The sequence below is a fragment of the Rosa chinensis genome, unplaced genomic scaffold (genome assembly GCF_002994745.2).
Source record: "Rosa chinensis cultivar Old Blush unplaced genomic scaffold, RchiOBHm-V2 RchiOBHmChr0c30, whole genome shotgun sequence".
In the NCBI taxonomy this organism is placed as follows: Eukaryota; Viridiplantae; Streptophyta; class Magnoliopsida; order Rosales; family Rosaceae; genus Rosa; species Rosa chinensis.
The window spans coordinates 67,477-94,033 of record NW_020126841.1 but is presented as its reverse complement, the minus strand read 5'-3'; the positions used below and the strand labels follow the sequence as shown (position 1 = coordinate 94,033).

General features: G+C 37.9%; 3 protein-coding genes and 1 long non-coding RNA gene across 4 annotated transcripts; 1 reads left to right on the top strand and 3 right to left on the bottom strand.

Moving 5' to 3' along the window:
• On the top strand, positions 1–688 carry LOC121050896. Its single transcript, XR_005804301.1, has 3 exons — positions 1–237; positions 314–488; positions 595–688. It is a non-coding gene; the product is annotated as an uncharacterized LOC121050896 (long non-coding RNA).
• A 655-nt stretch (positions 689–1,343) lies between these two features.
• On the bottom strand, positions 1,344–8,804 carry LOC112181351. The gene is made up of 12 exons (XM_024319732.2): positions 8,683–8,804; positions 8,524–8,596; positions 8,334–8,437; positions 8,192–8,221; positions 7,932–8,050; positions 7,689–7,838; positions 7,523–7,583; positions 7,291–7,386; positions 2,436–2,628; positions 2,265–2,354; positions 2,113–2,174; positions 1,344–1,927 (listed from the first exon to the last, which is right to left on the bottom strand). The coding sequence occupies exons 1-12, from the start codon at positions 8,683–8,685 to the stop codon at positions 1,817–1,819; spliced, it is 1,092 nt and encodes a 363-aa protein (XP_024175500.1). The 5' UTR covers positions 8,686–8,804; the 3' UTR covers positions 1,344–1,816.
• Positions 8,805–14,189: 5,385 nt separating this feature from the next.
• On the bottom strand, positions 14,190–15,195 carry LOC112181352. The gene is made up of 2 exons (XM_024319733.2): positions 15,042–15,195; positions 14,190–14,809 (listed from the first exon to the last, which is right to left on the bottom strand). The coding sequence occupies exons 1-2, from the start codon at positions 15,154–15,156 to the stop codon at positions 14,358–14,360; spliced, it is 567 nt and encodes a 188-aa protein (XP_024175501.1). The 5' UTR covers positions 15,157–15,195; the 3' UTR covers positions 14,190–14,357.
• An 8,380-nt stretch (positions 15,196–23,575) lies between these two features.
• Positions 23,576–24,940, bottom strand: LOC121050897. The gene has a single exon (XM_040512321.1). The coding sequence runs from the start codon at positions 24,938–24,940 to the stop codon at positions 23,576–23,578; it is 1,365 nt and encodes a 454-aa protein (XP_040368255.1).
• Between the last annotated feature and the right edge of the window lie 1,617 nt (positions 24,941–26,557).

The window sequence follows — 26,557 nt, the reverse complement described above, 5'->3', positions numbered from 1 at the left end:
AAACTTTGATCCTCCAGAGTCATGGTGAGATGATACCTTTCAGGCAATTCATTTATCAGAACATACTGCATTTCCAACTAAATCCATGATCATCTCTAGCTTTCTTCAATTTCAGATCTGCAATTAGTTTGTGTTTTTCTTGTTTGTCTTGAATGCAGATGAACAGTCCTCAAGCCCTTTGCAGTTTCATGGCTTGAAGGAATGAATTTACTTAAGTGGCAAACAATTATACCATTGGTATCCTCAAAGAACTGTTATTATTTTAGCTACTCTTGATTTGATGGATGCTACAACTTTGTGTTATTTGTTGCAGGTTTTATTCGGAATCTTATTGATAGGAAGCAACTAATTGATGCTGTTAGATGCATTTTGCAAGTTAATCGACAAGATCCCTAGCCTACAATTTTAAAAAGATAATGTGCATGCATGATGCAAGAAACTGCCAGGGAAAATTGCAGGAAAAAGTTATATTATCATTTGGTGAAACGGTACAAGCTCTTCCTTGGACACTTTTCATAACTGCTTCTTGAATGGATAAATTTAGGACCATCCTCAATGTGTATATACATTATTAACGCCTACTTTTGCTTACAGGAGAAGGTCGTAGACAGCTCTCGTCTCCAGGAGTCCAGGGTTGATCAACAAGATCAGAAGAAAAGGAAGCGACCAAGAATCACCACTTCTGCCCCATCATTCATCCACAACAACAGCATGAACAAAGTAATAACCAGACAGCTGTATCCACTGCTATACACCATACATTGCCGAATTCCACTTCCAATTTATCTGGAGTCAAGCGAACTGTGTGAAACTTTTAAACCATCTGGTGGTTTTTGGTACTCAGCTGTTGCTTAGGTAGTATTCTTATGCCCCTGAATCGTTGGCCTTATTGGGTGTTCACTATTAAAAAAGGGTGGTTTGGAAATTGAGTACATGATTTATTAGTTATTTTCAATTCATCTTTTATGTCGGCTATTTAAATATGAGTACTTGACAAATCTTATTTATATGGAATTGAATAAAGAGAGCTGTTTTAGTTGTGATTCTTAGATCTGTTAGTTGATGGTGTGTTGCTTAACTTTGCAGGAATATGGCCATAGGGTAGGATAGCAACTCATGCAAATTTCAGCGAATTTGTCCTCACTGCTGGGTTGGAGTACTTAATTTCGTTGAAGGAAGACTATGAGAGATTTAGTTTTTAACATGTTTGCCCATACTCAACTACCAATATAATCATTAATTGCTCTGACAATCTTGAACACCAAAGTAAACAAAAATCCTGATAAATATTGCAACTCACTTTTGCATAAATTTTAAATGAGAAATAATAGAAGTCAACAATATTGCTAAAAAGGAAGCTAGGAACATTTCATTCTCATAGAACAAGCAAATCATGAAAAAAAATTGTTATGATTCATCATTCCTGGCTAGGATTCTGGACAAAGTTGGAATGCACAGAATCAAGAAAACGTAATGGTTTAATCTGGATCTTGTACACACATCATTGTTGCCTTTGATTTCTGGAATCAGTCACTTTGAGAAGCTTTTAGGAGCAGTAAAACACAGTCAAATCATAAAATCTCTCAGTTTATTAAACCCATAGATAAGCTACCCCTATCAAAACAGATCAATTTCTGGCTTGATGCATTACTTTCCCTCAGATTGGTGAACATAGAACTGCGATAACTCCCAATAAAACTACGTTTTTTGTCACTGTATTGAACCTTGCCTCCAATTTCTTCAAAGCCTCCTTGTTTTTACGGTTTTCTTTTGGTATGCTCCTTTCCCCAGCTAGTCTTTCACTCTCATATCATCTTCAAGATGCATCACTTCTGAACCTTTTGTGACTTTTCCCCTTTTTGCCTCCATCCTTTTCAAAAAAGTTGGGATCAACAATAACATTTGTGACACGAATAGTCGGACGCACCTAAAAAAATAAAAAATGAAGTTAGAGCCACATAAAATATAACCAAATGTGCCAAATCAGTCTTGCATGAAAACACATACACACAGAACAATAGTCTTCCAGACATTTTGTTTCCATATTATTACAAGAGAAAGCTTTATTTGATCAGATAGCAACAAGTTAACTGCAAAAAAGAAAATACGTACAAGGATCCGACATTGCAGTTTTTGCCTCTTTGTATCCCAAATGCTGAGACAGCTGTCATCTCCTAAAAAAGATTCATCGGTTAAAATTTAGATATATGATGCATGTAGTAGGGAAAGTAGTTTGAAATCGAAAAGTAGAAACATGTACTGACCACAAGACGCAATCACAGGAAGCTCGTGGTGCTTAGCCAAGGATTTTATAGAAAGTGTGTCTATTCCCCGAAAGCAACCCAAAACTCTCCCTAACAGGAAACAGAGGATTAACACAAATAAGAAAGAAATAAACATACAGTCCACAAATTAACACAACTTGCTTGTTGTACCTGTGCGTGTATCCAAAGAAACAAGATTACCACAATCATTGCCTGCATAAACTGTATAGCCATCTTCACCTTCTGCAATAGCTTGTATTGCAGTGTCACGGTTAGGTAGCCTTTTTATACAGCTGCTTTCTATGTCATATATCTTGCACGGACTTAACTCATCAACCTTCTTGCGAGCATCGTAGATATGAACCTATGTTGGAAAAAAGTGTCAACAATTAATTGCCAACTTTGATGGATCTGGATCAATTGGTTCTTGTGTTTAGATGTTTTGTCTTGATTTCAAGCCATCCGGATTTAACATCCCCTCTTAACTAAAATAATAAACAAGAACACTAGCTATAATTTGTCATCAATCTCTATAATTTCAAAGATTGACCTATGCAAAAGTAAATGGATCGTAACCCAAGCCAATCCACAAAGGAAATAAGATGAGCAACCACTGCTCAATGACCACAATTATACAGTGGGTAATAAACAAGATAATAACTAGACTTCACATGAACTAAATAAGAGAGCCAGAGTAAAAATACACAAGGTCTAATAAGTTTTGATTGTTATACTGAATTTGGTAAGTACAGTGCCTAGATGATACAATACATCCACAAAGCTATAACATCATAACTTCTAAGAAGTAAATAGCAGATATACCATGCCATTAAAGAGTTCTACATAACCAGTTAATCAGAGGAACCATACCAGTGAAATAAATCAGTTTCTTTTATGAGGTAAACAAAACTAAAATCGACTGGCAGGAATTAAGAATCAAAGGTTCAAAGGTTCAAGACCATTGTAAGGTCAATTGGAATCAATATAGTCAATAACTACTTTGAAGCAAATATTTATAGTTTCTGACCAAGCAAGATGCATGAGAACTTCAATCTCACTAAAGCAGTAAATGTATTTATCAACACATTCCAGAAAATTCCTTCCTCTCCACAGGTAAGCCACAGGTAATCTAATTCCTGCTCTGATACGGGGTTGAATAACTATTGTATTTAAAATGCCAAAATAACAAGGGAAATTATGGGTTATTAGAAGTCAATATCTGTAGTATTTGTGATCAAAACACAATAGTACACCCTATCATACTGATATGCTGATCATCACACATTAATCCTCAACTCCAAGACCAGTACATTTCAACAAGAAGAAGACCAAATACTAAGTTTCTTATCCGGCCATTTACTAAATGAATGATGGTAAATTTAAAGCGGCAACTACAAAATCTGCCTTGTGTTAATGAGATTCAAAGGAAAATAATATTGTTGTCAAGCCAAAATAGGAGACAATGTTATCATTCTTGCTGTATGGTTAGTTATATTTCTATGGCCAACAAATTCCAGAGAGAAATCTTACCATTTGGTACAGAAACATTTGGATGAGAATCATATTATAATGAAACTAACAATCTCTAGCGAAAAATCTAAAATGATATATGAGCACTACCTATTCTCTAGCTTATTAGAGCAATAACCAGGACTTGCTGCGTACTCCTACTCTAGAGTGGTTCACACCACGAATGTTCTCAAATAAAAGAGCTTACACCTTACAAGTCCATCCCTCTAAATACACAACAAGAACTGAGATTGGAGACAAAAGAAGACAAACAATTAAAACAATATTAGAAACAACAAGAAAACTTGCTCAATTGAGTTGGTGGTCATGGAAATGTTTACCCTAACATAATTTACATCCATATTCACATGGTATTGGATTAAAAGAAACAAAACGTGGTGTCTAGGTAAGAGTAACAGTGCAACGCAGAGTGATATGGAACAATAAGCATTGGTGAAAGGTTATCTAGTTATGGTAAATTTCAAATTAGCTCTCTCACAATCTTAACCTCATTTTCTGGACGTCCTCTTCCCCCGTGCAGATGCACATAAGTAGTGATATTGTAAAAGAATCGGGACCAATTTTCAGAATCATACTCAACCACTTTTTTTACTGGTCATATCTAACAATGATATCCATATTCACATGGTATTGGATTAAAAGAAACAAAACGTGGTGTCTAGGTAAGAGTAACAGTGCAACGCAGAGTGATATGGAACAATAAGCATTGGTGAAAGGTTATCTAGTTATGGTAAATTTCAAATTAGCTCTCTCACAATCTTAACCTCATTTTCTGGACGTCCTCTTCCCCCGTGCAGATGCACATAAGTAGTGATATTGTAAAAGAATCGGGACCAATTTTCAGAATCATACTCAACCACTTTTTTTTACTGGTCATATCTAACAATGATATCCATTTTTTATGGTAACCAAAAGTCATCTACTACTATGCAAAGTAGACAGCTCAATAATCTTAGAGAATATGTACCCGTATGTTTCTCACGTTACTTGGTATTGCACTATCATCTCATGAAAGGTCTAAACCATCACCTTAAAACCGAGGTATTTATGTGCTACTTGAAAACATGATACAAATAGTACTATCACATTCATTACAGATAGCATCATCAAAGAAAAATACTAAGCAACATGTCATAATAATTACACAAATTCTGAATACACGCTAGCCTCCTTGTTCTATTGTGTATCCTTCTTATGACACTATAGTCTAATATGAATATCCAACTCTCTTCACAAATACACAGCTCAGAAATAGTGGCAGGAAGCAAGATAGTTCTTGTCAAACTAAATACCATTACTAAAACTTCTAACGAAGTTTCAAAATTTGAGAAGCAACAGGAGAACTCTAGAAATTCGGATTGCTCCAGGAAACAAAAGAATTTCACATCATATATTCTTAGGAGTTTCCTAAAATGTTGATGCCACATAAGGCTACGAAGTAGTGGTCCCTAGGTGAGACCTATCTGTTCTTTTGAAGAGATGGTAGCTTCACCAACTGGTAAAGGTTGGTTCTGAAAGAAAGCGAGAAACTTGACTTTGAGAAAGAAGGGGGCGCGCTAGCTTACATAAAGGGCTTTTTCAGGAATCTATTCTAAATATACAAAGAAAGTTCATGCGACTTCCAAGGTGAGATAAATAGAAAAATGATATTGGAGTCATGGACCAGCCAAAGTAAAATTCAACCATTATCCCCTCCCAACAATTAAGAAGCACTCAAATTGATTCACCAAAACAATCACCATCCTTTTCTTTGCATTTGCCATTTCAGATATGAAAATGATATAACACCATGCTTCTAAAAACAAACACAGAATACACCTCTAGAGCTTGGACTCTCACTTTATCAGTGTTAAAAATCCACAACATTAGTTGAAACCATAGAAATCCAACTCTTAATCCTAATAGAGAAGAGGGGCCTGGGCCATCTTATCTGCTATCAAATAATCAATAAACCCATAATTTTCTTCTAAATGAAAAATTCAAAACAAAATTTGCATTTTCTTTTGCTGTATTGACCGGACACTATCAAAAATTCCTGCATATAAACAGACATCATGAGCTCAGAAGCAGATTTTGCCTCTCCATATTACCCTTCCGCTAAATTCCACTGGTACCATATAGGAGAAGAGTGTTGTTGCTTCCTGTTTTGACCATAATATGCAGAGTTTTATGCTTCACTCTGCCGTTACACAATTACACAGAGGAATGCATATTTCATTTCCCCCCAATATTTAGTAGCACATAAATTTCTGCAATTGTTGACAGAAAACAGAATATTGATGCATATTTTTATGCAGAATAACTATACAATTCAAAGAGTTTCATATTTTGGTCCATCTAAAGATAAAGAGTACAATTGACTATCATTGTCAAGGTTCCAAATATAAAAAGTATAACAAGCAACTGACTAATAGGCTGACAGATTATTAAAAGGCTCTGGCTAATTGACTCAAAGTTTAACACACCTTAGCTTTTTGTTACAGGACAATTCACATAAACGGTGAAATGGCTACAGTGACAAAAAGAGATTTCCATAGGTAAGTCGCACAATCTTCCTCATAAAGTCATCAACTATCAATAATATCTACAAGACCAGCTATAAAATCTTATGGTAACACCCTATAGGGGGTGGAGTAACGAATTGAATCCAAGGCAAGGATTGAGTGGGAGATAGGACACAACTTGTTACCACGCCACTAATAGTTGAACCGAGTTACCAATATTGGTAAGAACTTTATGTTCATATTCTCCTAGACTGGAAAGGTTTTCAAGAGCCAATCAAAGACATAAATGCAATGCATAAAATGACAAAGAAAAAACAAAGCCCAGTGGAGGGAGAACAAAATGCACAGAAATAAGGAACTATGAAACTTACAGCTCAGAAATTACAAGCAACTGCAAAATTTGAAATGTATCATAGATGTCACTTGACAAACTCTATCAACATAACACAAGCTGATACAGTAACACATAAGGTCATCCCTGGTTCATAATTCATACCAAACCATTTAACTTCATCCTACTCAAGAATTTTTTTTCCTTTTGGACCCCTTCTCAATTATATCTGATTTCTCAATTTACACTAAATATAATGATCACAGATAATCTAAAAAGACAAACAGTAAAACAATGCTACTCTTGGTCTAGTCTTGCATAGATTCAGTGTTATTCTTCACAAGCTGAACACCCCCATAACACTTCCACTACCAGTCAACAACTACCACACACTTAGCCCTCAACCCCTGCTACACACTATATTAAACACGGAGAAAAATCAAGCTAATTTTACTGTCAAGTTAAAGCCATTATAAACTAATCCAAATCAAATAACCATGCTCATCAGTAAAAATGAGCTCCAATTACTAGTAGGATAAACTCAAGAGAGCAAACTCAAAATCATTAATATCGAATTTTAAATACCAGGTATCACACTTTCTAAGCGGATTCGATTATCTATCCGACTAGGAAAAAAAAAACAATGGTCAGCAATTATTACCTGATTGTTGTTGGTGCCCACCACAAATGTATGAGGATTATCTCTTGTGAGAAAGGTGGCAGATGTCCACCAAAGTTTTCCATTCTGAATTGGATGCTGCTCATGGTAAAAAAAAATCATTAAAACAAATGTAGGTTACTGTTTGGAAAAGAGAATATGTATTAGATATGTATAAACATTTATTTCATGTCTGTGTATGTAAGATGTAATGGGGATAAACATAAATGCTTACCTCTTTTGTTGGCCAAGACTTGACATTATATTCAAGATCCCATATATTCATTTCATTCTTCCTGAGTTAGAAGATAATAAATTCATCACTTTGGAAACCAATAAGCTGACAACATTAATTGTCTAATGCAGATGAAATAGAGTAAGGTATTCAACAAGAGACTTACCCTCCGAACAGACAAACACGTTCACTCCCGTCAACCTTGCAACACAAGATATTCTCTCTCACTTTCCATTGTAGCAAAGTCCTAGAAGAGTTGTCCACTTCAAAAGATATTATCCTTGCATTTCCTTGAACTGTACAACTAAGCAATGACCTAATAGTAGACAGTAAATGAAAATACATTAGCAACTGTATACATTAGCAACTTTATACAAAAGAAACCATGCAAGAAACAAAAGCATATTACCCAAATGATCCTGGCTGCTGCTTTGTAAATAGATGCAGCCCCACAAAAGGATCACTCTCATTAGTGAGAGGAGGGATGGTTGGACCGATCTCCCCACTGAGACGATCACGAACCTCAACCTGTAAAACAAGCAAGTAAATGACACAAACGAACACCAAAAAGTCACTAGCTAGAGGTAGAAATTACCAAGAACCTTAAATTGTTTACAATAAAGAAAGAAACTAGTAAGTCCTGAAAATCAGTTGGAAAAATGTACTCACCGTGCCATTTCTTCTACCCACAGCTAGTGACTGCAACATTTCAAAGAAAAACAGAGAAACAATGAGTATTAATGCATACAAATCCATTGCTTGAAACCATTCTAATTAAAGGGAGAGACACACACAAACAACACAGACATACCCGGTCATTCAGAGAGGCGGCAACCACACCTAGGCTTCGGGAATCCGATTTGTCCCAAGTCTGAACCACGTGCTCTTCGAAGGCTCCACCAGAATGCTCCAAAACTAGTACCACAGAAACAGATCGATCCTCAGATTTAATAATAGCTGATGACATTTAAGAAATGCATGATCTGGGGACCTGTCTATACCTTGTATGACGCCGTTCGCATCAAATGCCAACACTCGCCATGGATAGCGGGCTCTACTCATCTCCAAATCCGCCTGTTAGGAAATTAAGGATCAGAAAACACAGACACACAACACGTACATCGATTTCTAAGAAAGAAACAAACACGAAATGCACTTACCATGTTCGTCTCGGCCGCGGCGGTTCTCCTCGTTGTTTCAGTGCGTGTGTTTCGGTAGTGTGTGCGCGTGAGATTTGGGTTTTTTTAATAACGACAAGTAATGGGCAACGGAAAATAGAAACTGCTCGATCTGGGTCCTACTTGATTTGGGCTGCTGACCATCACTTGTTATTAACTTGGTCACTTTTACTCGCATGTTCCACTGAAAAGAGACGTGTATTTGGTTTTTTTTTTTTTTTTGGTCAAGTGACGTGTATTTGTTTCAACACACATGACTAAAAGTGAAAATGTTCACCTGGTCAGTTGCTAACCAAAAAAATAATGCTCAACTACCATTAGATGTAAATCCAAGGGCAGAGAGAATTATTATTAAGTTGTGGTGTTTTATTTTCCACCCTTGGATGTAAATCTAAGGGTTGTTGAGCATAAATTATTTGATCAGCAACTGACCAGGTGAACACCACCCTGACTAAAAGTTATCTTCCTTTTTTTTTCTTCTTTTCATGTTAGAATACTACAAATGAGCTGAATAAAGAACACAATAATACTTATAAAATTACTTTCCAATACTTAATAACACCGAAATGATAGATACATGCATCATAGATGAAAGGGAAATAGAACAAGTAAACATGCCCGGCCAGTTGACAACAGAGGTTACTCGATCAGCAAAGTTGGGACCCTTGAGGCCATGCCAGCTCCCCTCTTTTAAATACTCACTATTTAAGTGCCCTCATTCCCCATCAGGGGATATTTTCAAATGGGGGATTCACTATTTATTTTTCTATTTTCTATCTTTCAGTTTTTTTTCCTTTCCTTTTTTGACAAAAAAATAATTTTTTTATTCTTTTTATTTTCATCATTGTTTTGGTCGATTGAGTATTTCAAATACTTGAGACAGTCTTTAAAAAAGAAATTGTTGGTTTAGTCACGAGGAAGCAATACTTGAATTGTCTTTTCACAATTATACGATAATCCAACAGTCGAATCCTCACAGATCGCCCTTAAGATCCTCCTCTCAAAATTATACGAAGATCCAACGGTTGGAGCGTCCTAGATCGCCTTTAGAATCATCCTCACAAAATTATATGATGATCTAACGGTCGGATCCTCACGGATCGCCTTTTGAATCATCTTTTCACAATTATACAATGATCCAACAGTTGGATCCTCACAGATCGCCTATTGAATAGTCTTTTCACAATTATACAATGATCCAACAGTCAGATCCTCACGGATCGCCTATTGAATAGTCCTTTCACAATTATATGATGATCCAACTGTCAGACCCTCACGGATCGCCCTTAAGATCATCCACTCAAAATTATATGAAGATCCAACGGTCGGATCCTCATGGATCGCCTTTTGAATAATTTTTTCACAATTATATAATGATCCAACGGTTAGATCCTCACGGATCGCCGTTAAGATCATCCTCTCAAAATTATACGAAGTTTTAACGGTCAGATCTCCACGGATCGCCTTTTGAATCATCTTTTCACAATTATACGATGATCCAACGGTCAGATCCTCATTCGAGACCACACAAAGTCATCGGAACACTTCTACGATCAATATATCAAATGTACAAGTCGATCGGACAGCTTGATCCTCACATATCAAAACCCATTTACGCCAATATATCGAAACTACATTTCGTAACAATTGAGACTTTATTAAATTTGTTAATACCAAAAATCTCGGTCATTACATTTTGGGTCTCAGAGTTTTGGCTGCACAACACCTCCAGTCATGGCAGCTCGTCTCTTTGAAGACTTGAAGGTGTGTTCTGGGTGGGAAAGAGAAACCATGCCCCTGCCCCCGCCCCCGCTTGAGAAATGCGGGGAAAACCCGTCAGTACGTACCCCGCCCCTGCCCCCGTTTGCCCATTCCTAGGTGGAACTGGATTTGGGTATTTGGGTGTGGTTTACAATTTTATATGGGTATTTGGGTACCCACGGGTAATACCCATACCCAACCCATTTTTATACGGGTTTTTTGTAATTACCCATACCCATACCCGTTAACAGATACCCAAAAGGAAAAATTACCCGCGGGTACTCGTACCCCGTGGGTTTTAATGCTATCCATGACTGTAACTCTGTAAGCATTGGGTGAGACTAAGTTTTCTACATAGAGGACACAACCAGGATAATAATTTATAATTCATCATCAGTTGCAAAATACCTTACTGAATTTTTGTTTGGATTGTAGGAAGTTAGTTTCCCACGTTCATTCAATAAAACCACATTTTCCACAAACCATGTCATTGGTTTTAACCTGATAATAAAAAATATACCGCTGTGACCACATACCCAATTTTAGCCTAAAAATTGCCCACTTACTCCACCAAAGAATTTTTAATCCCATTTACCCAATTTAAATAACAATGACAATTTTACCATCGTTTTAATTAATAAACTCTCCTAATATATTCTCTCTGAGACTCCTCTCAGACGCTCCCTCTCCCTCTCTTTCTCTCTCCCTCTCCGGCACGGCGTCATATTTCCAGAAGCAGCGGCAAATGGAGGACCGATCGATAATCTCCGGTGCATCCACCAGTAACTGCTCACCCTGCGGAAGCCTATACACAGACATGACTACGCTGACAGCGTTCCGTCGAACGAACGAGCGGCGGTGCTCCAGATTCGCCAGAATCGACTGAATCAACGGCTCGACGATCTCGGCCTTGTTCAATCGGCAGAGGAATCGGAGCGTGACGCCGCGGATGTACTCGTTAGGGCTCTGGAGATTGTTGCGGAGGTTCTGGCAGTTGAGGATCACCTCCGGGAGAACTTTGCCTCGGGAATCTGTCTTGTTAATGATCTCGAGGTAGAGGAGGAGAAGCTTCTGGACGGTGTGGTCCTCGAAGGGGAGGACGTAGCAGATAATTATGATGAAGAGCTGGGGAATTGTGTCGCCGTTGAGTAAGATCATGATTGCCTTCTTCATGGCTTCGATCTTGGCTTCGACGTCGTTTCCTTCGAGAGCCGGAGACTATCGATCGGTTCTTGTCCTAGATGGGTGGCCAGCCATGTCCTATGAGGAGCGCCATTTCGAGCCCAGCCATGTCCTTTTAATTTTGTGACGGATTGGATAGTGAAGAGAGAAAAGGAGCAGGAGGAGGAAGAAGAAGAAGGCATGGGGTGCATGACGTGGATAAGATGAAGGCGGTCCGGCCGGAATCGTGCAGGAATCGGGCTGAAGGAGCATGGGTGTCCACAAGGGAAGCATGGGTGGCCGGAGAAAAATATAGATGATTACTTGGGTATGAGTGTTTTAGATGATTACTGGGGTGTCACACCATCAAATACATAAAGTGGTATTGAGAAGTTGATGGTCTACTGGGGGCAGTAGACACATTATTGGCCCCAGTAGACTTTGATATGAGGGACAGGGATCACTATAGTGTGGTGTTTTGATAAGTTACCTGTTGTTTTCTGTGTATTAAAGTCAAATTATCTGTGAATCCTACAAAATGGTGCATTTTTTGTGGTCTATTGGGGGCAGTAGAGACATTGAACTTTGTATTGGGGGGCAGTAGAGACATTGAACTTTGTATTGGGGGGCAATAATATGATTACTGGGGGCAATAATATGATCAATTGTGACCTATAGTGTATTTATTTTGGTTTTGGGAGTTTATACAATTCACTGGACGGAAATAATATGAATTTGGGAGGCAATAATATGATTACTGGGGGGTAATAATATGGTTACTGGGTATTATTATGGGGCAATAAATTCAGAATCCGGTTAACAGTCCGGTGGCCGGATTCCAGATTCGGGTCGCCGGTCGCAGGATTCCGGTCACCGGTCTCCGGATTCCGATCACCGGTCGCCGGCAGCTGGTCACCGGAGCACAGCAAGGTAGAGGATGACTTCTCTCTCTAAGTGAGAAAGAAGGAGAGGGCAAAAAAGTCCCAAAAAAAAATAAAAAAGAATTAATTGGGTAAAGGGGAAATAATCCCTTAAAGTGTTTTGGGTAAACGGGGTTAAAAAACAGTTGATGGAGCAAGTAGGCAATTTTTAGCCTAAAATCGGGTAAATGATCATTTTCCCTAAAAAATATACCGCCCAACATGCATGAGATTTTGACAGTTTTGGTCCAAGATTGTCACTCACTCCATATTTCTTCATCACCAAATTAACATAGCTTGAATCATTTGTCACTCGCAAGTAAGCACAAGCACCCTCTCGAAGCCCCGACTTCATCAAGTGTAGAAGAAGTCAACATCCTGTGGCAGTGGGCCAGTGGCACTTCCATCTATGTCGTCTCACCTATTATGTCAAAAGAAACAGTTACTGCATGCACTGAAGCTAGTTTTTGTAGCAATACATGATCTTCGAAAAGACGACTTCCAATGTAGAGCTCCACTCACAAAAGTACAAGCCATATCTATCAAGTACCAAGATTCCAAGAGCGGAGTTCTGAATCCTTGTCCAAGAATTCGTTCTCATTGTGTACATTATTGACTTATAACTAATTGAAGTCATCGCCATGATCAAACAAAGATTGTTGGACGACAAATGTTAGCACCTTTCAGTCATCACTATTAATTCAGTCATAATAACCAAATGCATACCTCCATTCTTGATCTGTTCCTGGCTTCCTGCTACATGGACTACTCCTATTTCAGAAGTACTCGGTAATATTTTCGAGTCTCTTGTACTTGGATATCATACAGCACTGAAATCTTCTTTCAGGCATCATCAAGCCATCGCAACTACGGTCTCTCCTATCCGGATATCGATTGAAGTTTCATCGGGCGCTATGGAATCATTAACTGAGTATAACATGCACTATGTCGTAAAGCAAGTCGTTAGGATTCAAAATTATTCTTTGGGTATTACTGGCAAATAGTGATAAAATGTCTTCTGACGAATTGATAATTACTTGAGATTATGGAGCACCATAACTTGCAACACAACCCTTAATTTCAACAAGGTATTTACAGGAAATTTGGCAAGTATTTCAATCATTACCTCGAGCCCAAGGTAAGGAACCATTGACGAACCTTGTATTGGCTTTTTCATAAGTACTTCTCTTCAAACAATCACACATGACAAACTTTACTGTACCTTTAGGTCATGTTATTAGAGATTGAGGTTCCGGTACATATTATAAACACAAATCCTATATAGCTAGGGCAAGGGTAGTACGTTCTAATTAACTGGCAAAACTGTTCCTATGCCCGCACTATAAGATGTACAACATACTTCAATTCGATCAAGTGCAAGCAATAGATAACTGGTAGATTGATTATTTGCTGAAATCTCTTTTGCAATTTTAATCCCTACCAAAGTGGATAAGTCAAAACTCCTCCGAACACTGGTGATCTATAGCAAACGCCCTTTGCTCATTATCCCAAATCCTAGGACCCCTCTGAAATCAAAATTGTAAGATCTACCTCTGAAATGAGCAAAACAATATATTAAGCTCAATCCATAATCTGAAGGCCTTAATTTCAAACACTGTTCCAGAGTTCCTGCACCACTTAGTCCAATAAGAAAGAATTTAAAAGTAACATCAACTTAATTATTCAATTTCAAGTCAAGCAATGGAGAGCTTCTAATTATAATGATAAAGTTAACAAGTTCCCCATTATGCACATGACATATAAAGACGGTTCATAAGACGACTTCGCACCAGCAGTCTTCTCGGTAAACAGGGCTCACAAAGACCGACAGCTCTCATCATTCTTTGGTCTCATACTCTCATATGAGCTGTTGTTGGTGCCTGCAGCGGAATTTGATTCTTTCTTTCTCTGTGTCTGAACAACTGATTTTGATTTTTTTTTATTGATCGGAACAGCAGGTGTTGGTTCTGGTTCTGGTCGATGCCGGTTTGGACAATTTCGACGCCAGTGGTCTCCTTCCTGACCACAAACACGACAATACATGAGAGCAGAACAACTAGAGAGTATCTTAGAGGCATTACCATGCGCATCCGCCCAGGTTCCCAAAGAAAGATAACCATGTCCTTTTGGTAAAGGAGGCCTGTCAGTTAAAGCTTCACCAGTTGCGCTACGTCCGCAGCCACGGCCACGGTGGCCGTTGTCAGGAGCATTTGGTACTTCTCCCTTCCACCTAATTCCATGTTTTTCCAACAACTTCTGCGATGATACTGACCATGAAACCAAAGGACAAGTAAGGAATATTTGATGAACGTAATAGCAGAAGGATTCCCAGAATTAGGATTCTGGAGGGTTCAAACTAATATACATAAACGGTACATATTCTGGAGGGCTCACACAACCTTCATGTAGAAAATAATCCCTAAAACAAAAAAGACAAAAAACAAAGCAAATTGCAGATTCTATTCCTCAGAAACCCTAGAACAAAGATCAGAAGCATACCATCATACTTGACAAAGCGACGTCCGTAGAGGAGGTGCTTGAGTTTAGTACGTAGCATTTTCAGCTGGGCCGGGTTCACATCGAGCTCGGATATTGGCATCAGATGGACTATCATCCTCACGGCCGGGGATGCGTAGAGAGAGCAGTGTGGGGATTTAGGGTTTGGCGTTGAGGAAGAGGATCAATTGACGGGGGATTATGTTTTTGTACAGTTCAAATCTATGTGACACGTGGCACAATTCTACTGGGTTCTATTCTGGGCCTCGAGGGATCAATGATTTTTGGGCCCAATCGCTCAGTTTTTTTTTTTTTTTTGAGAAATCCAATCGCACAGTCTGAGAATTATTTTTCTACCTTCCTATTATGTTTTACTATCCTAGCAAGTTAAGTTTTAGGTTCCAGATTTTCTAGTATTATATTTTCCCGATCTTACAAGGCATAGTTTTATACTTTCCCGGTTTAATTTCCGAGTCCTATTAGATAAAGGAATATTGATCTCTATATATAGTGTCACTCTGTACTGTATCTTTTATTGAATTAGCTAGAGAAAAATTCACAGTAAAGATCCTACAGAAAAGTCTTCTCAGTATTTGGAACAAATGGCCAGAAGAAAAATAATGAAGTTGGTCAAGGGGACAACTCTTGCATTTGTATATGAAGGAGGCATCATGATGGGCACAGATTCGAGGACCACATCTTGCTATATACATAATGGCAATATAAAAGGAAATATAAGTAAGTTTGTTCTTGATCGATCCTTAATTTGTTTTTAGAGCACCAAACACCGTTAATTTTTATGCTTGAAATCTTATATTTTCTATTTTTATATTTTCAGTGACAGACAAGGAAGAAAAAATTAAGAAGCTATCTTCCCACATCAACTTATTTTGGACTATGATGGGGCATAAAGATGATTGGGAGAAAATGTACTGTTATGTGAGTCGGAATGTAAGAGCATCTATATCCCAACTTTGTAAGTTGATTTTCAATTTTGAATAATAAATAACCACTTGTTCTGCTTAACACAGTCACCTAGATCAATTGACGAAGCGGTAAAAATAATAAAAGAGTATTTACATCGTTACATTAAAAATCAGAACGCGGTGTTGGATGAATGCAAAAAGATTTACAACGAGGACCATACGTTTGGCACCATTATTGGTGGATACGACCCCTATAAGGTAATGAAACAATCACTTTATTTAAAGTTCTCGTTGGATTATTCACATGGGAAGTTCTACAGTTAATGTACCAATACACTAATTGGTTTGATTTAGAGGTAAACATACTATATACATTGTTAGACTAGTTTGAGATGACTACTTTATCTCTGTATCAAGCTAGTTTACCTCTTTCTTGAGTCGAACCTACTTTGCGAGTCAAACCTACTTTGCGTATCGTTATACTAATGTATCATAGACGAAACATTTTTAATTGTTTTAGTGCATTGTCTGCAGGGCTTTCAAGTTCGTAGTGTAACTCTTCTGGGCTATGATATTTTCGAAAGTGACCCTGATACAACAATTTTAACACTAGGGTCCGGTGAGGATGATGCGTACGAAATTTTGAACTCAGCAAAGTATGTGCTTCTTGATATTTCTTTTATTTATTTAAAATTGGTTCACTCCTACTAACTTGAGTCGTTTATTTCAGCACATATTATGGTGAACACATACGCATGACTAGAGAACGTGCATATTACTTGGCTTTACATGCCTTATTTTATGCAACTTTCTGGGATAAGTATTCTGGTGGAACTCTAAATGGTAATATACAACTTTTTCTGATATATTATATTTTGGACTTCTTTCATCAATATAATTTTTTTTATACTGATTTTTATCTTTTGTATTTCTATCTAGTGATACATGTGTCTAAAACCACGTCTTCTCTCGAGACCCACAATGCTCTGCAAGTCTACCCCAAATTTTATAACCTTATGCCTAGAGATGCAAGTGATGTTCATAGCAGAACATTTTTCGTGCTTTATCCTACGAATTCCTATTCCAAACTTGTGTGGGAAGGTGATGGTCTTGAAGACCTCATCCTCAGAGTCTGGTATGTACAAATTATCTGAGAATCCTAGAGGGAGCCTAGAGGGGGGGTGAATAGGCTCACAACCAATTTTTTCGTTCAAAAATTTTCTCAGGGATTGCAACTGGGTGATCAATCCTGAGAGCTGATATTGAACAGAATGTTTTGGACAATCAAACAAACCAACTAAAGCATTAAAGAACACAGATTTTTGTTAACGCAGTAAACACCCTATCGAGGGAGAAACATCTGCGTGGCCTTTACTCTTGAAAGACCAAAACCAAATCACTAAAGAAAAACAAAATACAAGTTTACAACACAGGGATTGAACTGGACGCGGCAATCCTTCCTAGACTGACTCACTAGGCTGTGGTAATAACTCCTTGCGAATTGTTTATACAAGTGATACACTTTGAAATCCCAACTATGAAACAAGCTATGAACGCAGCAAGTCCTTCTTGGAGATTTCACCTTTGAAGTTTGCAATACCCAACTGAACTCATGGGATGCAAGAGATGAATATGCATGAATGGTTTTGTGTTTTTCAAATTGTTTTCAACATGGAACAAGACATTTTTGAAAAGCAGAAAACCAAAGAGATAAACTCTTGATAGACAAAGGGACTGAAACACAAGTGTTTTTCAATACCCGAATAGGAATAGAGAACCAATATATATAGAGGAGGAAGAGAAAGAACAGTTCACTCAAAGAACCCTTGAACTCAATTTGAGAACGAAAACCCATACCCATAATTTCAGATTGCCCATGTAAACCCATGCTCCTAATTTCAATTGGGAAACCAATTCAAGAACCCAAAACACTCAAGCTCCATAATCAAAACTGACATACGAAGGGAACCCATGAAAAACCATTGAATTTTTGAAAGAGATGTCATGTATGAGCTTACTTGAGCCATGATGAAGAGGGGTCTTCTTTTGATCTTCAAGTTTGAAGCTTGACCTTGGACAAGATAGCAAGATGAGATGGGATTGGGAACCACGACAACAAGGCAGCAAACTGAGATGAACTTGCAAGTTGCAATTGAACTTTTCTTCAAACTTGGTCTTGGTGTTTGACGGCAAGGCAGCCCCAAAGAGAGACAATTGCAATTAAACAATTATGCTGAGATGGGGAAGCTGACAGCAAATTAATCTTATCTTCCAATCTTCACGTGGGTCTTTGACAGCAAGATAAGAAGAGGCAAGTTGCAATCATGCTAAGATGGGGAAGCTGACAGCAAGGCAACCACAACAATTGTAATTAAACAATTATGGGCTTGGGCTGCAACCTTGGGCTTCTTAATGAGTAGAGTTTTGTGAAGAAGGAATGCCAACACTATACTAACATTCTCCCCCTTTGGCATTCCTAAACAAAACACTACTTTGCAACACAAGACTAGCCTAACACTTAGATAGCAGCTGCAAAATAAACCTGAAACAATTGCACAAGCAATACCAAGTGAAGCAAGGGCACAAGATAAACAATGTAACCAAGCATTTGAGATCACATGAAGTATTATCAATAATGAACAGCCACAAAAGCCACCAAGAACACCCTAAAAGCACCTAATACTTCTCCCCCTTTTTGTCTAGGAATGACAAAGGGAAAATGCTATCAACAAGAACAAAACATTCACTCAAGAGCATAAAATCTGCAGAAAAATGCAAATGGCCAACTTCGATAACATTTTTGAACTAACAACCTTCAATTTTGAAGAACACAAGGAAGACCATATGTATCAATGAATACTCCCCCTCAATATATGCAGCGGATTATTGAGAATTTAAAAATGCAAGCAAGCAAGGATGAAGGACATAGTCAATCCTTTATTTATCTTGACAAGCCAGGCAAAGAGCCACAGAGGATTGCAGAGCACATTTGAATCCCTCCAGATCCCACAAAGAAACTCAAGACAATTTGACAGTTCCTTTTTGTAAACACAACTCAAAGATGACTTGTAACATTTCATGATTCTTGAATTTTTTGAGAAACTTGAGCTAAACCATCCAAGGGATAAGAATTGATACATAAGAGATTACAAAGGAATGAGATGAAGTCCTCTTTTTCATTGTTCCTTATCTCTCCAGATTTTTTTTTTTTTTAATTTTTTTTTTTTTTTTTTTTATAGCTCATAATCATTGGCTTTGTTAAGCTTGAGCTTTCCGAAGTAAACCATATTTTTGACCCATGTAACAAGTCTTATGTCAATGGCTCTCAAACCAGTTGGTTTTAAGGCATTAAGTGTAACAAGGACACTCCTAAGGACATATCAACTTGAGTCAAAAAGAGGATATCAAACAAGAAAATACCACCGGGGTGACCAAACCATTCCCTTTTCTTCCCAATCCTCATATCGTTCACCACGACCGAGGCCCGTTTACTTTGGGAATAGCCTGGCCAAGCTTCTCTAAAAATTTTCACGAAGAAGCATAAACTACTCATCTCAACCCATCATAAAAACTTAGCACAATATAAAACCCCACAAGAGATTTAGAAGCAAGAATTTAAGATAATAGAGTTTTCAAACAAAAAAGAGCAGTGAACAATAGAAAGCTGATGCAAAGAGTCTTGAGAACCTTGAGTGACCAAGGAAGAAGAAATTATGAACACACTACCCTCTGATCTTAGATCAAGACATGATCAGTATTTTCCAGGATTGAAACAATGCATGCAATCCCCAAAGGAAATAAACAACTTATTTTTCACAACCTACACTAAATGCATCACACATAATATATAACAAACAACCTGCATATATGAGTGAGAATATTCAAACAGTTGAGCACACTCCAATAGACTTCCTAAGAGACTCAAAACGAAGGTTGTCTAAAGGTTTTGTAAACAAATCAGCCAATTGATTTTCAGTGGGAATAAATTCCAGCTCAAGGATATTTGCATCAACAAGATCACGAATGAAATGATATCGAATATCAATATGCTTTGTGCGTGAGTGCTGAACAGGATTCTTAGAGATGTTAATGGCACTAGTGTTGTCACAAAAGATTGACAACTTACCTTGAGGGAAACCATAGTCGTTCAACATTTGTTTCATCCATAACATTTGGGTGCAACAACTACCAGCTGCAATGTACTCGGCTTCGGCAGTTGAGAGAGACACACAGTTTTGCTTCTTGCTATGCCATGAAACAAGATTGTTTCCCACAAAGAAACATCCACCCGAGGTGCTTCTTCGATCATCCACATTTCCTGCCCAATCCGAGTCAGTATAACCTGCAATCTCAACATTGGAATCAAAGGTGTACACCACCCCATAGTTAGAAGTTCCATAAACATATCTAATGATGCGTTTAACAGCCTTTAGATGTGATTCCTTAGGATTAGCTTGATATCTAGCACAAACACCAACACTAAAAGAAATATCGGGTCTGCTAGCAGTAAGGTACAACAAGCTTCCTATCATGCTTCTATACAAGGTTTGATCAACACTAATTCCAGTCAAATCCACATCAAGTTTTGAACTAGTTCCCATGGGATTTCGGACAGCAGTAGCAGCATCCAAACCAAACTTTTTCACAAGGTCAATGGCATATTTGGTTTGAGAGATGTAGAGACCATCACTCCTTTGTTGGACTTGCAGACCAAGAAAATAATTTAATTTGCCACACAAACTCATTTCAAACTCATTTTTCATGATATTAGTGAATTCTTCAATCAATGAATCTGAAGTTGAACCAAAAACAATATCATCCACATAGACTTGAGCAAGAATTAAATGATGAGAAGTTCTTTTTACAAACAAAGTTTTGTCAATTGAACCTCTAACATAGCCTTTATCCAAAAGATGAGAGGAAAGTCTCTCATACCAAGCTCTAGGGGCTTGTTTCAGCCCATAGAGAGCTTTCTTAAGTCTATACACATGGTCAGGATGGATAGGATCTATGAATCCTGCAGGTTGTTCAACATAGACTTCCTCTTGAAGAACACCATTTAAAAACGCACTTTTCACATCCATTTGATAAAGAGTAAACCTCAAATGACATGCAATGGCAAAGAGAAGACGAACAGATTCAAGCCTTGCAACGGGGGCAAAGGTTTCATCAAAATCAAGACCTTCAACTTGAGAATACCCTTGAGCAACAAGCCTTGCTTTGTTGCGGGTAATCTGACCCTTTTCATCAGATTTGTTTTTGAAAATCCATTTTGTTCCAATGACATTTGACGAGTCCGGTCTAGGAACTAAAAACCACACATCATTTCTAGCAAATTGACTCAATTCATCTTGCATGGCATTTATCCAATTAACGTCACACAAAGCCTCTTTAGCATTTTTAGGTTCTATAACAGAAACAAAACCATAAAATGTAATGATGCTAATATCTTCTTGATGCTTTGCAATGAAGCATGAAAGAATAGAGAGATTGCTTACAGCCCTTCTTGCTTGTCTCCTTGTTTTTAAACCATCATTCAAATCACCAATGATGTCAGAAGAGGAATGATCCTTGTGCACTTGCTGCTGTCCAGTTCTGTAAACAGGCTGGATTGCAGAGGTATCATCAATCCCTATTGAAGCTTCCTCATCTTCTTGGCCTTCAACAACAACTTCATCATTCTTTTCCTTATCAAAAAGTACCTGATCAAAACTTATACAAGGAGTATGTGAGAGCACAATTGAGTCATCAATAGAGACATTAATGGTTTCCATCACAGAACAAGTTCTCTTGTTATAAACCCTATAAGCTCTACTATTCAATGAATAACCAAGAAAGACTCCTTTGTCACTTTTAGCATCAAATTTGGCAAGATATTCTCTATCCCTAAAGATGTAACAAGGGCTACCAAACACTCTCAAATGGCTCACATTTGGTTTCTTTCCTTTCAAAATCTCATAAGGAGTTTTTTCAGTTCCCGGTCTAAAGATGACTCTATTGATGGTATAGCAAGCATTGCTAATCGCTTCTGCCCAAAAAGTATGAGCAAGACCAGCAGAGTTTAACATAACTCTTCCCATTTCAATTAAAACCCTATTTTTCCTTTCCACAACACCATTTTGTTGAGGAGTTATGGGAGCCGAGAACTCATGCTTAATTCCCATATCATTACAAAACTCATCAAATGAAGCATTTTCAAATTCAGTTCCATGATCAGTTCTAAGTCTTACAATGCATTTATTTGAAGAGTATTGCTCATTTGAAATCATTTTGCACAAGTTTTGAAAGTTGTCAAAAGCATCAGATTTTTCACTCAAGAATTTCACCCAAGTGAACCTAGAAAAATCATCGACTAGAACAAGTAAGTACTTCTTACCACCTAAGCTTTTGGTTTGAACAGGTCCAACCAGATCCATATGCATTAAATCCAAAGGATGTGAAGTAGACATAGAATTAATGACCCTATGTGAGGAACGAGTTTGCTTACCAAGCTTGCAACCCTCACACATACCAGTTGGTTTCCCACTCAATTTGGGCAAACCCCTTACCCCTTCTTTGGTGGAGAGCTTCACCAAGTCTTGGTAGTTCACATGGCAGAGCCGTCTATGCCAAAGATTGAGAGTATCTTCAGTGGAGGAGGAACTAAGACAAATCTGAGAAGAAGCAGAATCATTAGCATTAACACAATAACAATGATCTTTGGACCGTAGTCCACCCATAACACTCTTACCCTTACCATCAAGAACAAGACATCTCAGCTTATTGAATCTAACCTCTTCAAAGTCATCACTCAATTGACTCACACTAATAAGATTAGCTTGGAGTCCTTCAACATACAACACATTTTTTAAATTTGGGATACCTGGAGCAGTTACAATCCCTTTTCCCACAACTTTTGCTTTCTTTCCGTCACCAAAAGTGACAGAACCACTGATAGGCTCATCATAGAAGGATGAGAACCAGTTTTTATCACCTGTCATGTGCCTAGAGCACCCACTATCCAAATACCAAGTATCAGCTCTTCTAGACGAAAGAGCAGTAAGAGCAACCAAACATGTAGCAATGGAGTCATTTTCTTCAACGTGTGAGAAACAACAAGAGGATAGAAGACACATTTCAGAAGGTTCAAAATCAGTTCCACAAATGTCAAAGGGCTTAAAATCAACAGAGGCAAGTGGATGAAATGACTTATTTTTCTTTGCCCAAACAACTTTTTCTTTTCTCGGGGTTGCAACAAGTTTAGCAATCCTTTCAAATTCTTTCAAAGATTTTTCCAAAGTTGACTGTAAAGAAAGAAATAAAGAGTTTTCATGAGACTTTGTAGACTTTTGAGGACCATTTCTGAGTTTATGACACCTTGGTCTAATGTGTCCAGAGATACCACAATGGTGACAAATGGGAATGAATCTTTTGGATGACTTAGGGACACTTTCTTTAGGCAACAATTTACTTTTCACAAAAATAGTTGGCCTTTCTGAGGAGCTTTCTCCAGAATGAAAACCAAGACCCTTTTTATCCCTATCAACTTTGCCCATTCCAATCATTTTGGAAACTTTATCAGATCCAATAGAAAATTTTGAAAACTTTTCTTGAGAATCACGTAAAGATTTTTCAAGAGAGATTTTTTTCAGAAGTTAGAGAATTGACTAACCTGATTTGTGCATTCAAGTTCTCTTGCAGAGTCTCCACTTGACTTACCAAGGCACTTCTTTCAAATTCCCACTTCTTCTTGCAGGATTGCAACTTCTCTGCTATCCCAGTTTTTTCTTTTTCACAAGAAGCAAGTTGATCCTTCAATTCCTCAGTCTTTCCTATCATTATTTTTGAGGCTTTGTACAGCTGCTGGAACTTGTTAGTGGCTACCTCCTCAGAGTGCTCATCATCATCAGATTCATTTGAGGACTCATTTTGGGTGGTAGCAACAAGAGCAACATTCTCCTCTTCATGGTCGGACTGAGTTTCCGATTCACTATCACTCCAAGAGGTTTTAAAAGCTCTATTTGATTGAGACTTAAATTTTTTGTTTGCACAATCAGCAGCAAGATGACCATATCCTTGACACTCAAAACATTTTGGTTTTTCACCAAAAGACTTCTTTTGAAAAAACTTTGAGGACTTTGAGTATTTGTCATTTGAAACATCATCATTTTGATTTCTTTTGGAAGAAGTAGAACCAGAAAAATTTCTAGAGCTAGAAGAGGGTGACCTTCCGGATTTAAGAAATTTTTTGAACTGTTTTGTGAGAAGAGCAAATTCTTCTAGATTAAAATCAGAAGGATCTTCTTCTTTTTTCATAGTGCTTAAAGCAATTGATTTTTCTTTCTGACCCTTTCTCCTTTTTGACTCAAAGGTTTTCAAATTTCCCACAAGCTCATCTAATGAGTATGAATCAAGATCTTGAGCTTCCTCAATGGCAATTTGCTTAGCCTCAAAACTAGGAGGAAGAGCACGAAGAAACTTTTTCACAATTCTATGCTCTAAAATAGGATCACCCAACCCATGACATTGATTGGTAACATTGATCAGGCGACTATGGAAGTCATCAACAGATTCATCCTCTCTCATAGTCATTTCTTCAAATTCAAGCACAAGGCTTTGAAGTTTTTGTGCCTTCACTTTTTTGTTACCCTCATGAGTGGTTTGAAGTAATTCCCAAGAAGCTTTAGCAGTTGGACAATTTGTAATTCTTTTTCTTTCCTTATCCGACAAGGCAGCGAAAAGGCTATAGCGAGCTTTAGTATCACATTTGTGATCAGATTGCTCAGCAACAGTCCACTCACCTCTTGGTTTAGGAATAGGATTTGAAGTTTCAGTTTCCCTTTTAGTTGGTTCTATCCAACCCTTCTCTATAATGTTCCATAACTTATCCTCTTGAGATTGCAGGAAAGCCATCATCATTACTTTCCATTGAGAGTAATCTTTCCCATCAAAATATGGAGGAGAGTTAATGGAACTAGAGACTCTATCACGGTCCATTCTAGGAGGCCAGAGGAACACACTAACACAGGTTAGTGACCCGCTCTGATACCAATTGAGAATCCTAGAGGGAGCCTAGAGGGGGGGTGAATAGGCTCACAACCAATTTTTTCGTTCAAAAATTTTCTCAGGGATTGCAACTGGGTGATCAATCCTGAGAGCTGATATTGAACAGAATGTTTTGGACAATCAAACAAACCAACTAAAGCATTAAAGAACACAGATTTTTGTTAACGCAGTAAACACCCTATCGAGGGAGAAACATCTGCGTGGCCTTTACTCTTGAAAGACCAAAACCAAATCACTAAAGAAAAACAAAATACAAGTTTACAACACAGGGATTGAACTGGACGCGGCAATCCTTCCTAGACTGACTCACTAGGCTGTGGTAATAACTCCTTGCGAATTGTTTATACAAGTGATACACTTTGAAATCCCAACTATGAAACAAGCTATGAACGCAGCAAGTCCTTCTTGGAGATTTCACCTTTGAAGTTTGCAATACCCAACTGAACTCATGGGATGCAAGAGATGAATATGCATGAATGGTTTTGTGTTTTTCAAATTGTTTTCAACATGGAACAAGACATTTTTGAAAAGCAGAAAACCAAAGAGATAAACTCTTGATAGACAAAGGGACTGAAACACAAGTGTTTTTCAATACCCGAATAGGAATAGAGAACCAATATATATAGAGGAGGAAGAGAAAGAACAGTTCACTCAAAGAACCCTTGAACTCAATTTGAGAACGAAAACCCATACCCATAATTTCAGATTGCCCATGTAAACCCATGCTCCTAATTTCAATTGGGAAACCAATTCAAGAACCCAAAACACTCAAGCTCCATAATCAAAACTGACATACGAAGGGAACCCATGAAAAACCATTGAATTTTTGAAAGAGATGTCATGTATGAGCTTACTTGAGCCATGATGAAGAGGGGTCTTCTTTTGATCTTCAAGTTTGAAGCTTGACCTTGGACAAGATAGCAAGATGAGATGGGATTGGGAACCACGACAACAAGGCAGCAAACTGAGATGAACTTGCAAGTTGCAATTGAACTTTTCTTCAAACTTGGTCTTGGTGTTTGACGGCAAGGCAGCCCCAAAGAGAGACAATTGCAATTAAACAATTATGCTGAGATGGGGAAGCTGACAGCAAATTAATCTTATCTTCCAATCTTCACGTGGGTCTTTGACAGCAAGATAAGAAGAGGCAAGTTGCAATCATGCTAAGATGGGGAAGCTGACAGCAAGGCAACCACAACAATTGTAATTAAACAATTATGGGCTTGGGCTGCAACCTTGGGCTTCTTAATGAGTAGAGTTTTGTGAAGAAGGAATGCCAACACTATACTAACATTATCTCCACTTAAATTATGTTTGTGTGATATATGATCATATGAACTAATGAACTTCTTTTATTTTTAATTTTGAAAGGCCAAAGGGAGGTGTAGACTTACAGCAGCACCTAGAAGCAAGCCATTTTGTAGCAAAGAAGTACGATTTCTACTTTCACCGTTTCGTGTTCAAGCAAGTAAACAAGGCTATACAAGCATACAATACTATCACTACCATAGCTCCTCCCCTACGTCATAACGCTATAGAAGATTATTT

What these genes read in the sequence shown, in the direction of transcription:
- LOC112181351 (XM_024319732.2), bottom strand. An exon ending in CCGCCTCTCTGAATGACCGG is followed by an intron (nt 8,222 to 8,333) that starts GTATGTCTGTGT and finishes GAAATGTTGCAG; the next exon opens with TCACTAGCTGTGGGTAGAAG. An exon ending in AACTGCAATGTCGGATCCTT is followed by an intron (nt 1,928 to 2,112) that starts GTACGTATTTTC and finishes TTATTTTTTTAG; the next exon opens with GTGCGTCCGACTATTCGTGT.
- LOC112181352 (XM_024319733.2), bottom strand. Translation starts at nt 15,156, where the DNA reads ATGATAGTCCATCTGATGCCAATATCCGAGCTCGATGTGAACCCGGCC. An exon ending in TCGCTTTGTCAAGTATGATG is followed by an intron (nt 14,810 to 15,041) that starts GTATGCTTCTGA and finishes TTTCATGGTCAG; the next exon opens with TATCATCGCAGAAGTTGTTG.
- LOC121050897 (XM_040512321.1), bottom strand. Translation starts at nt 24,940, where the DNA reads ATGGACCGTGATAGAGTCTCTAGTTCCATTAACTCTCCTCCATATTTT.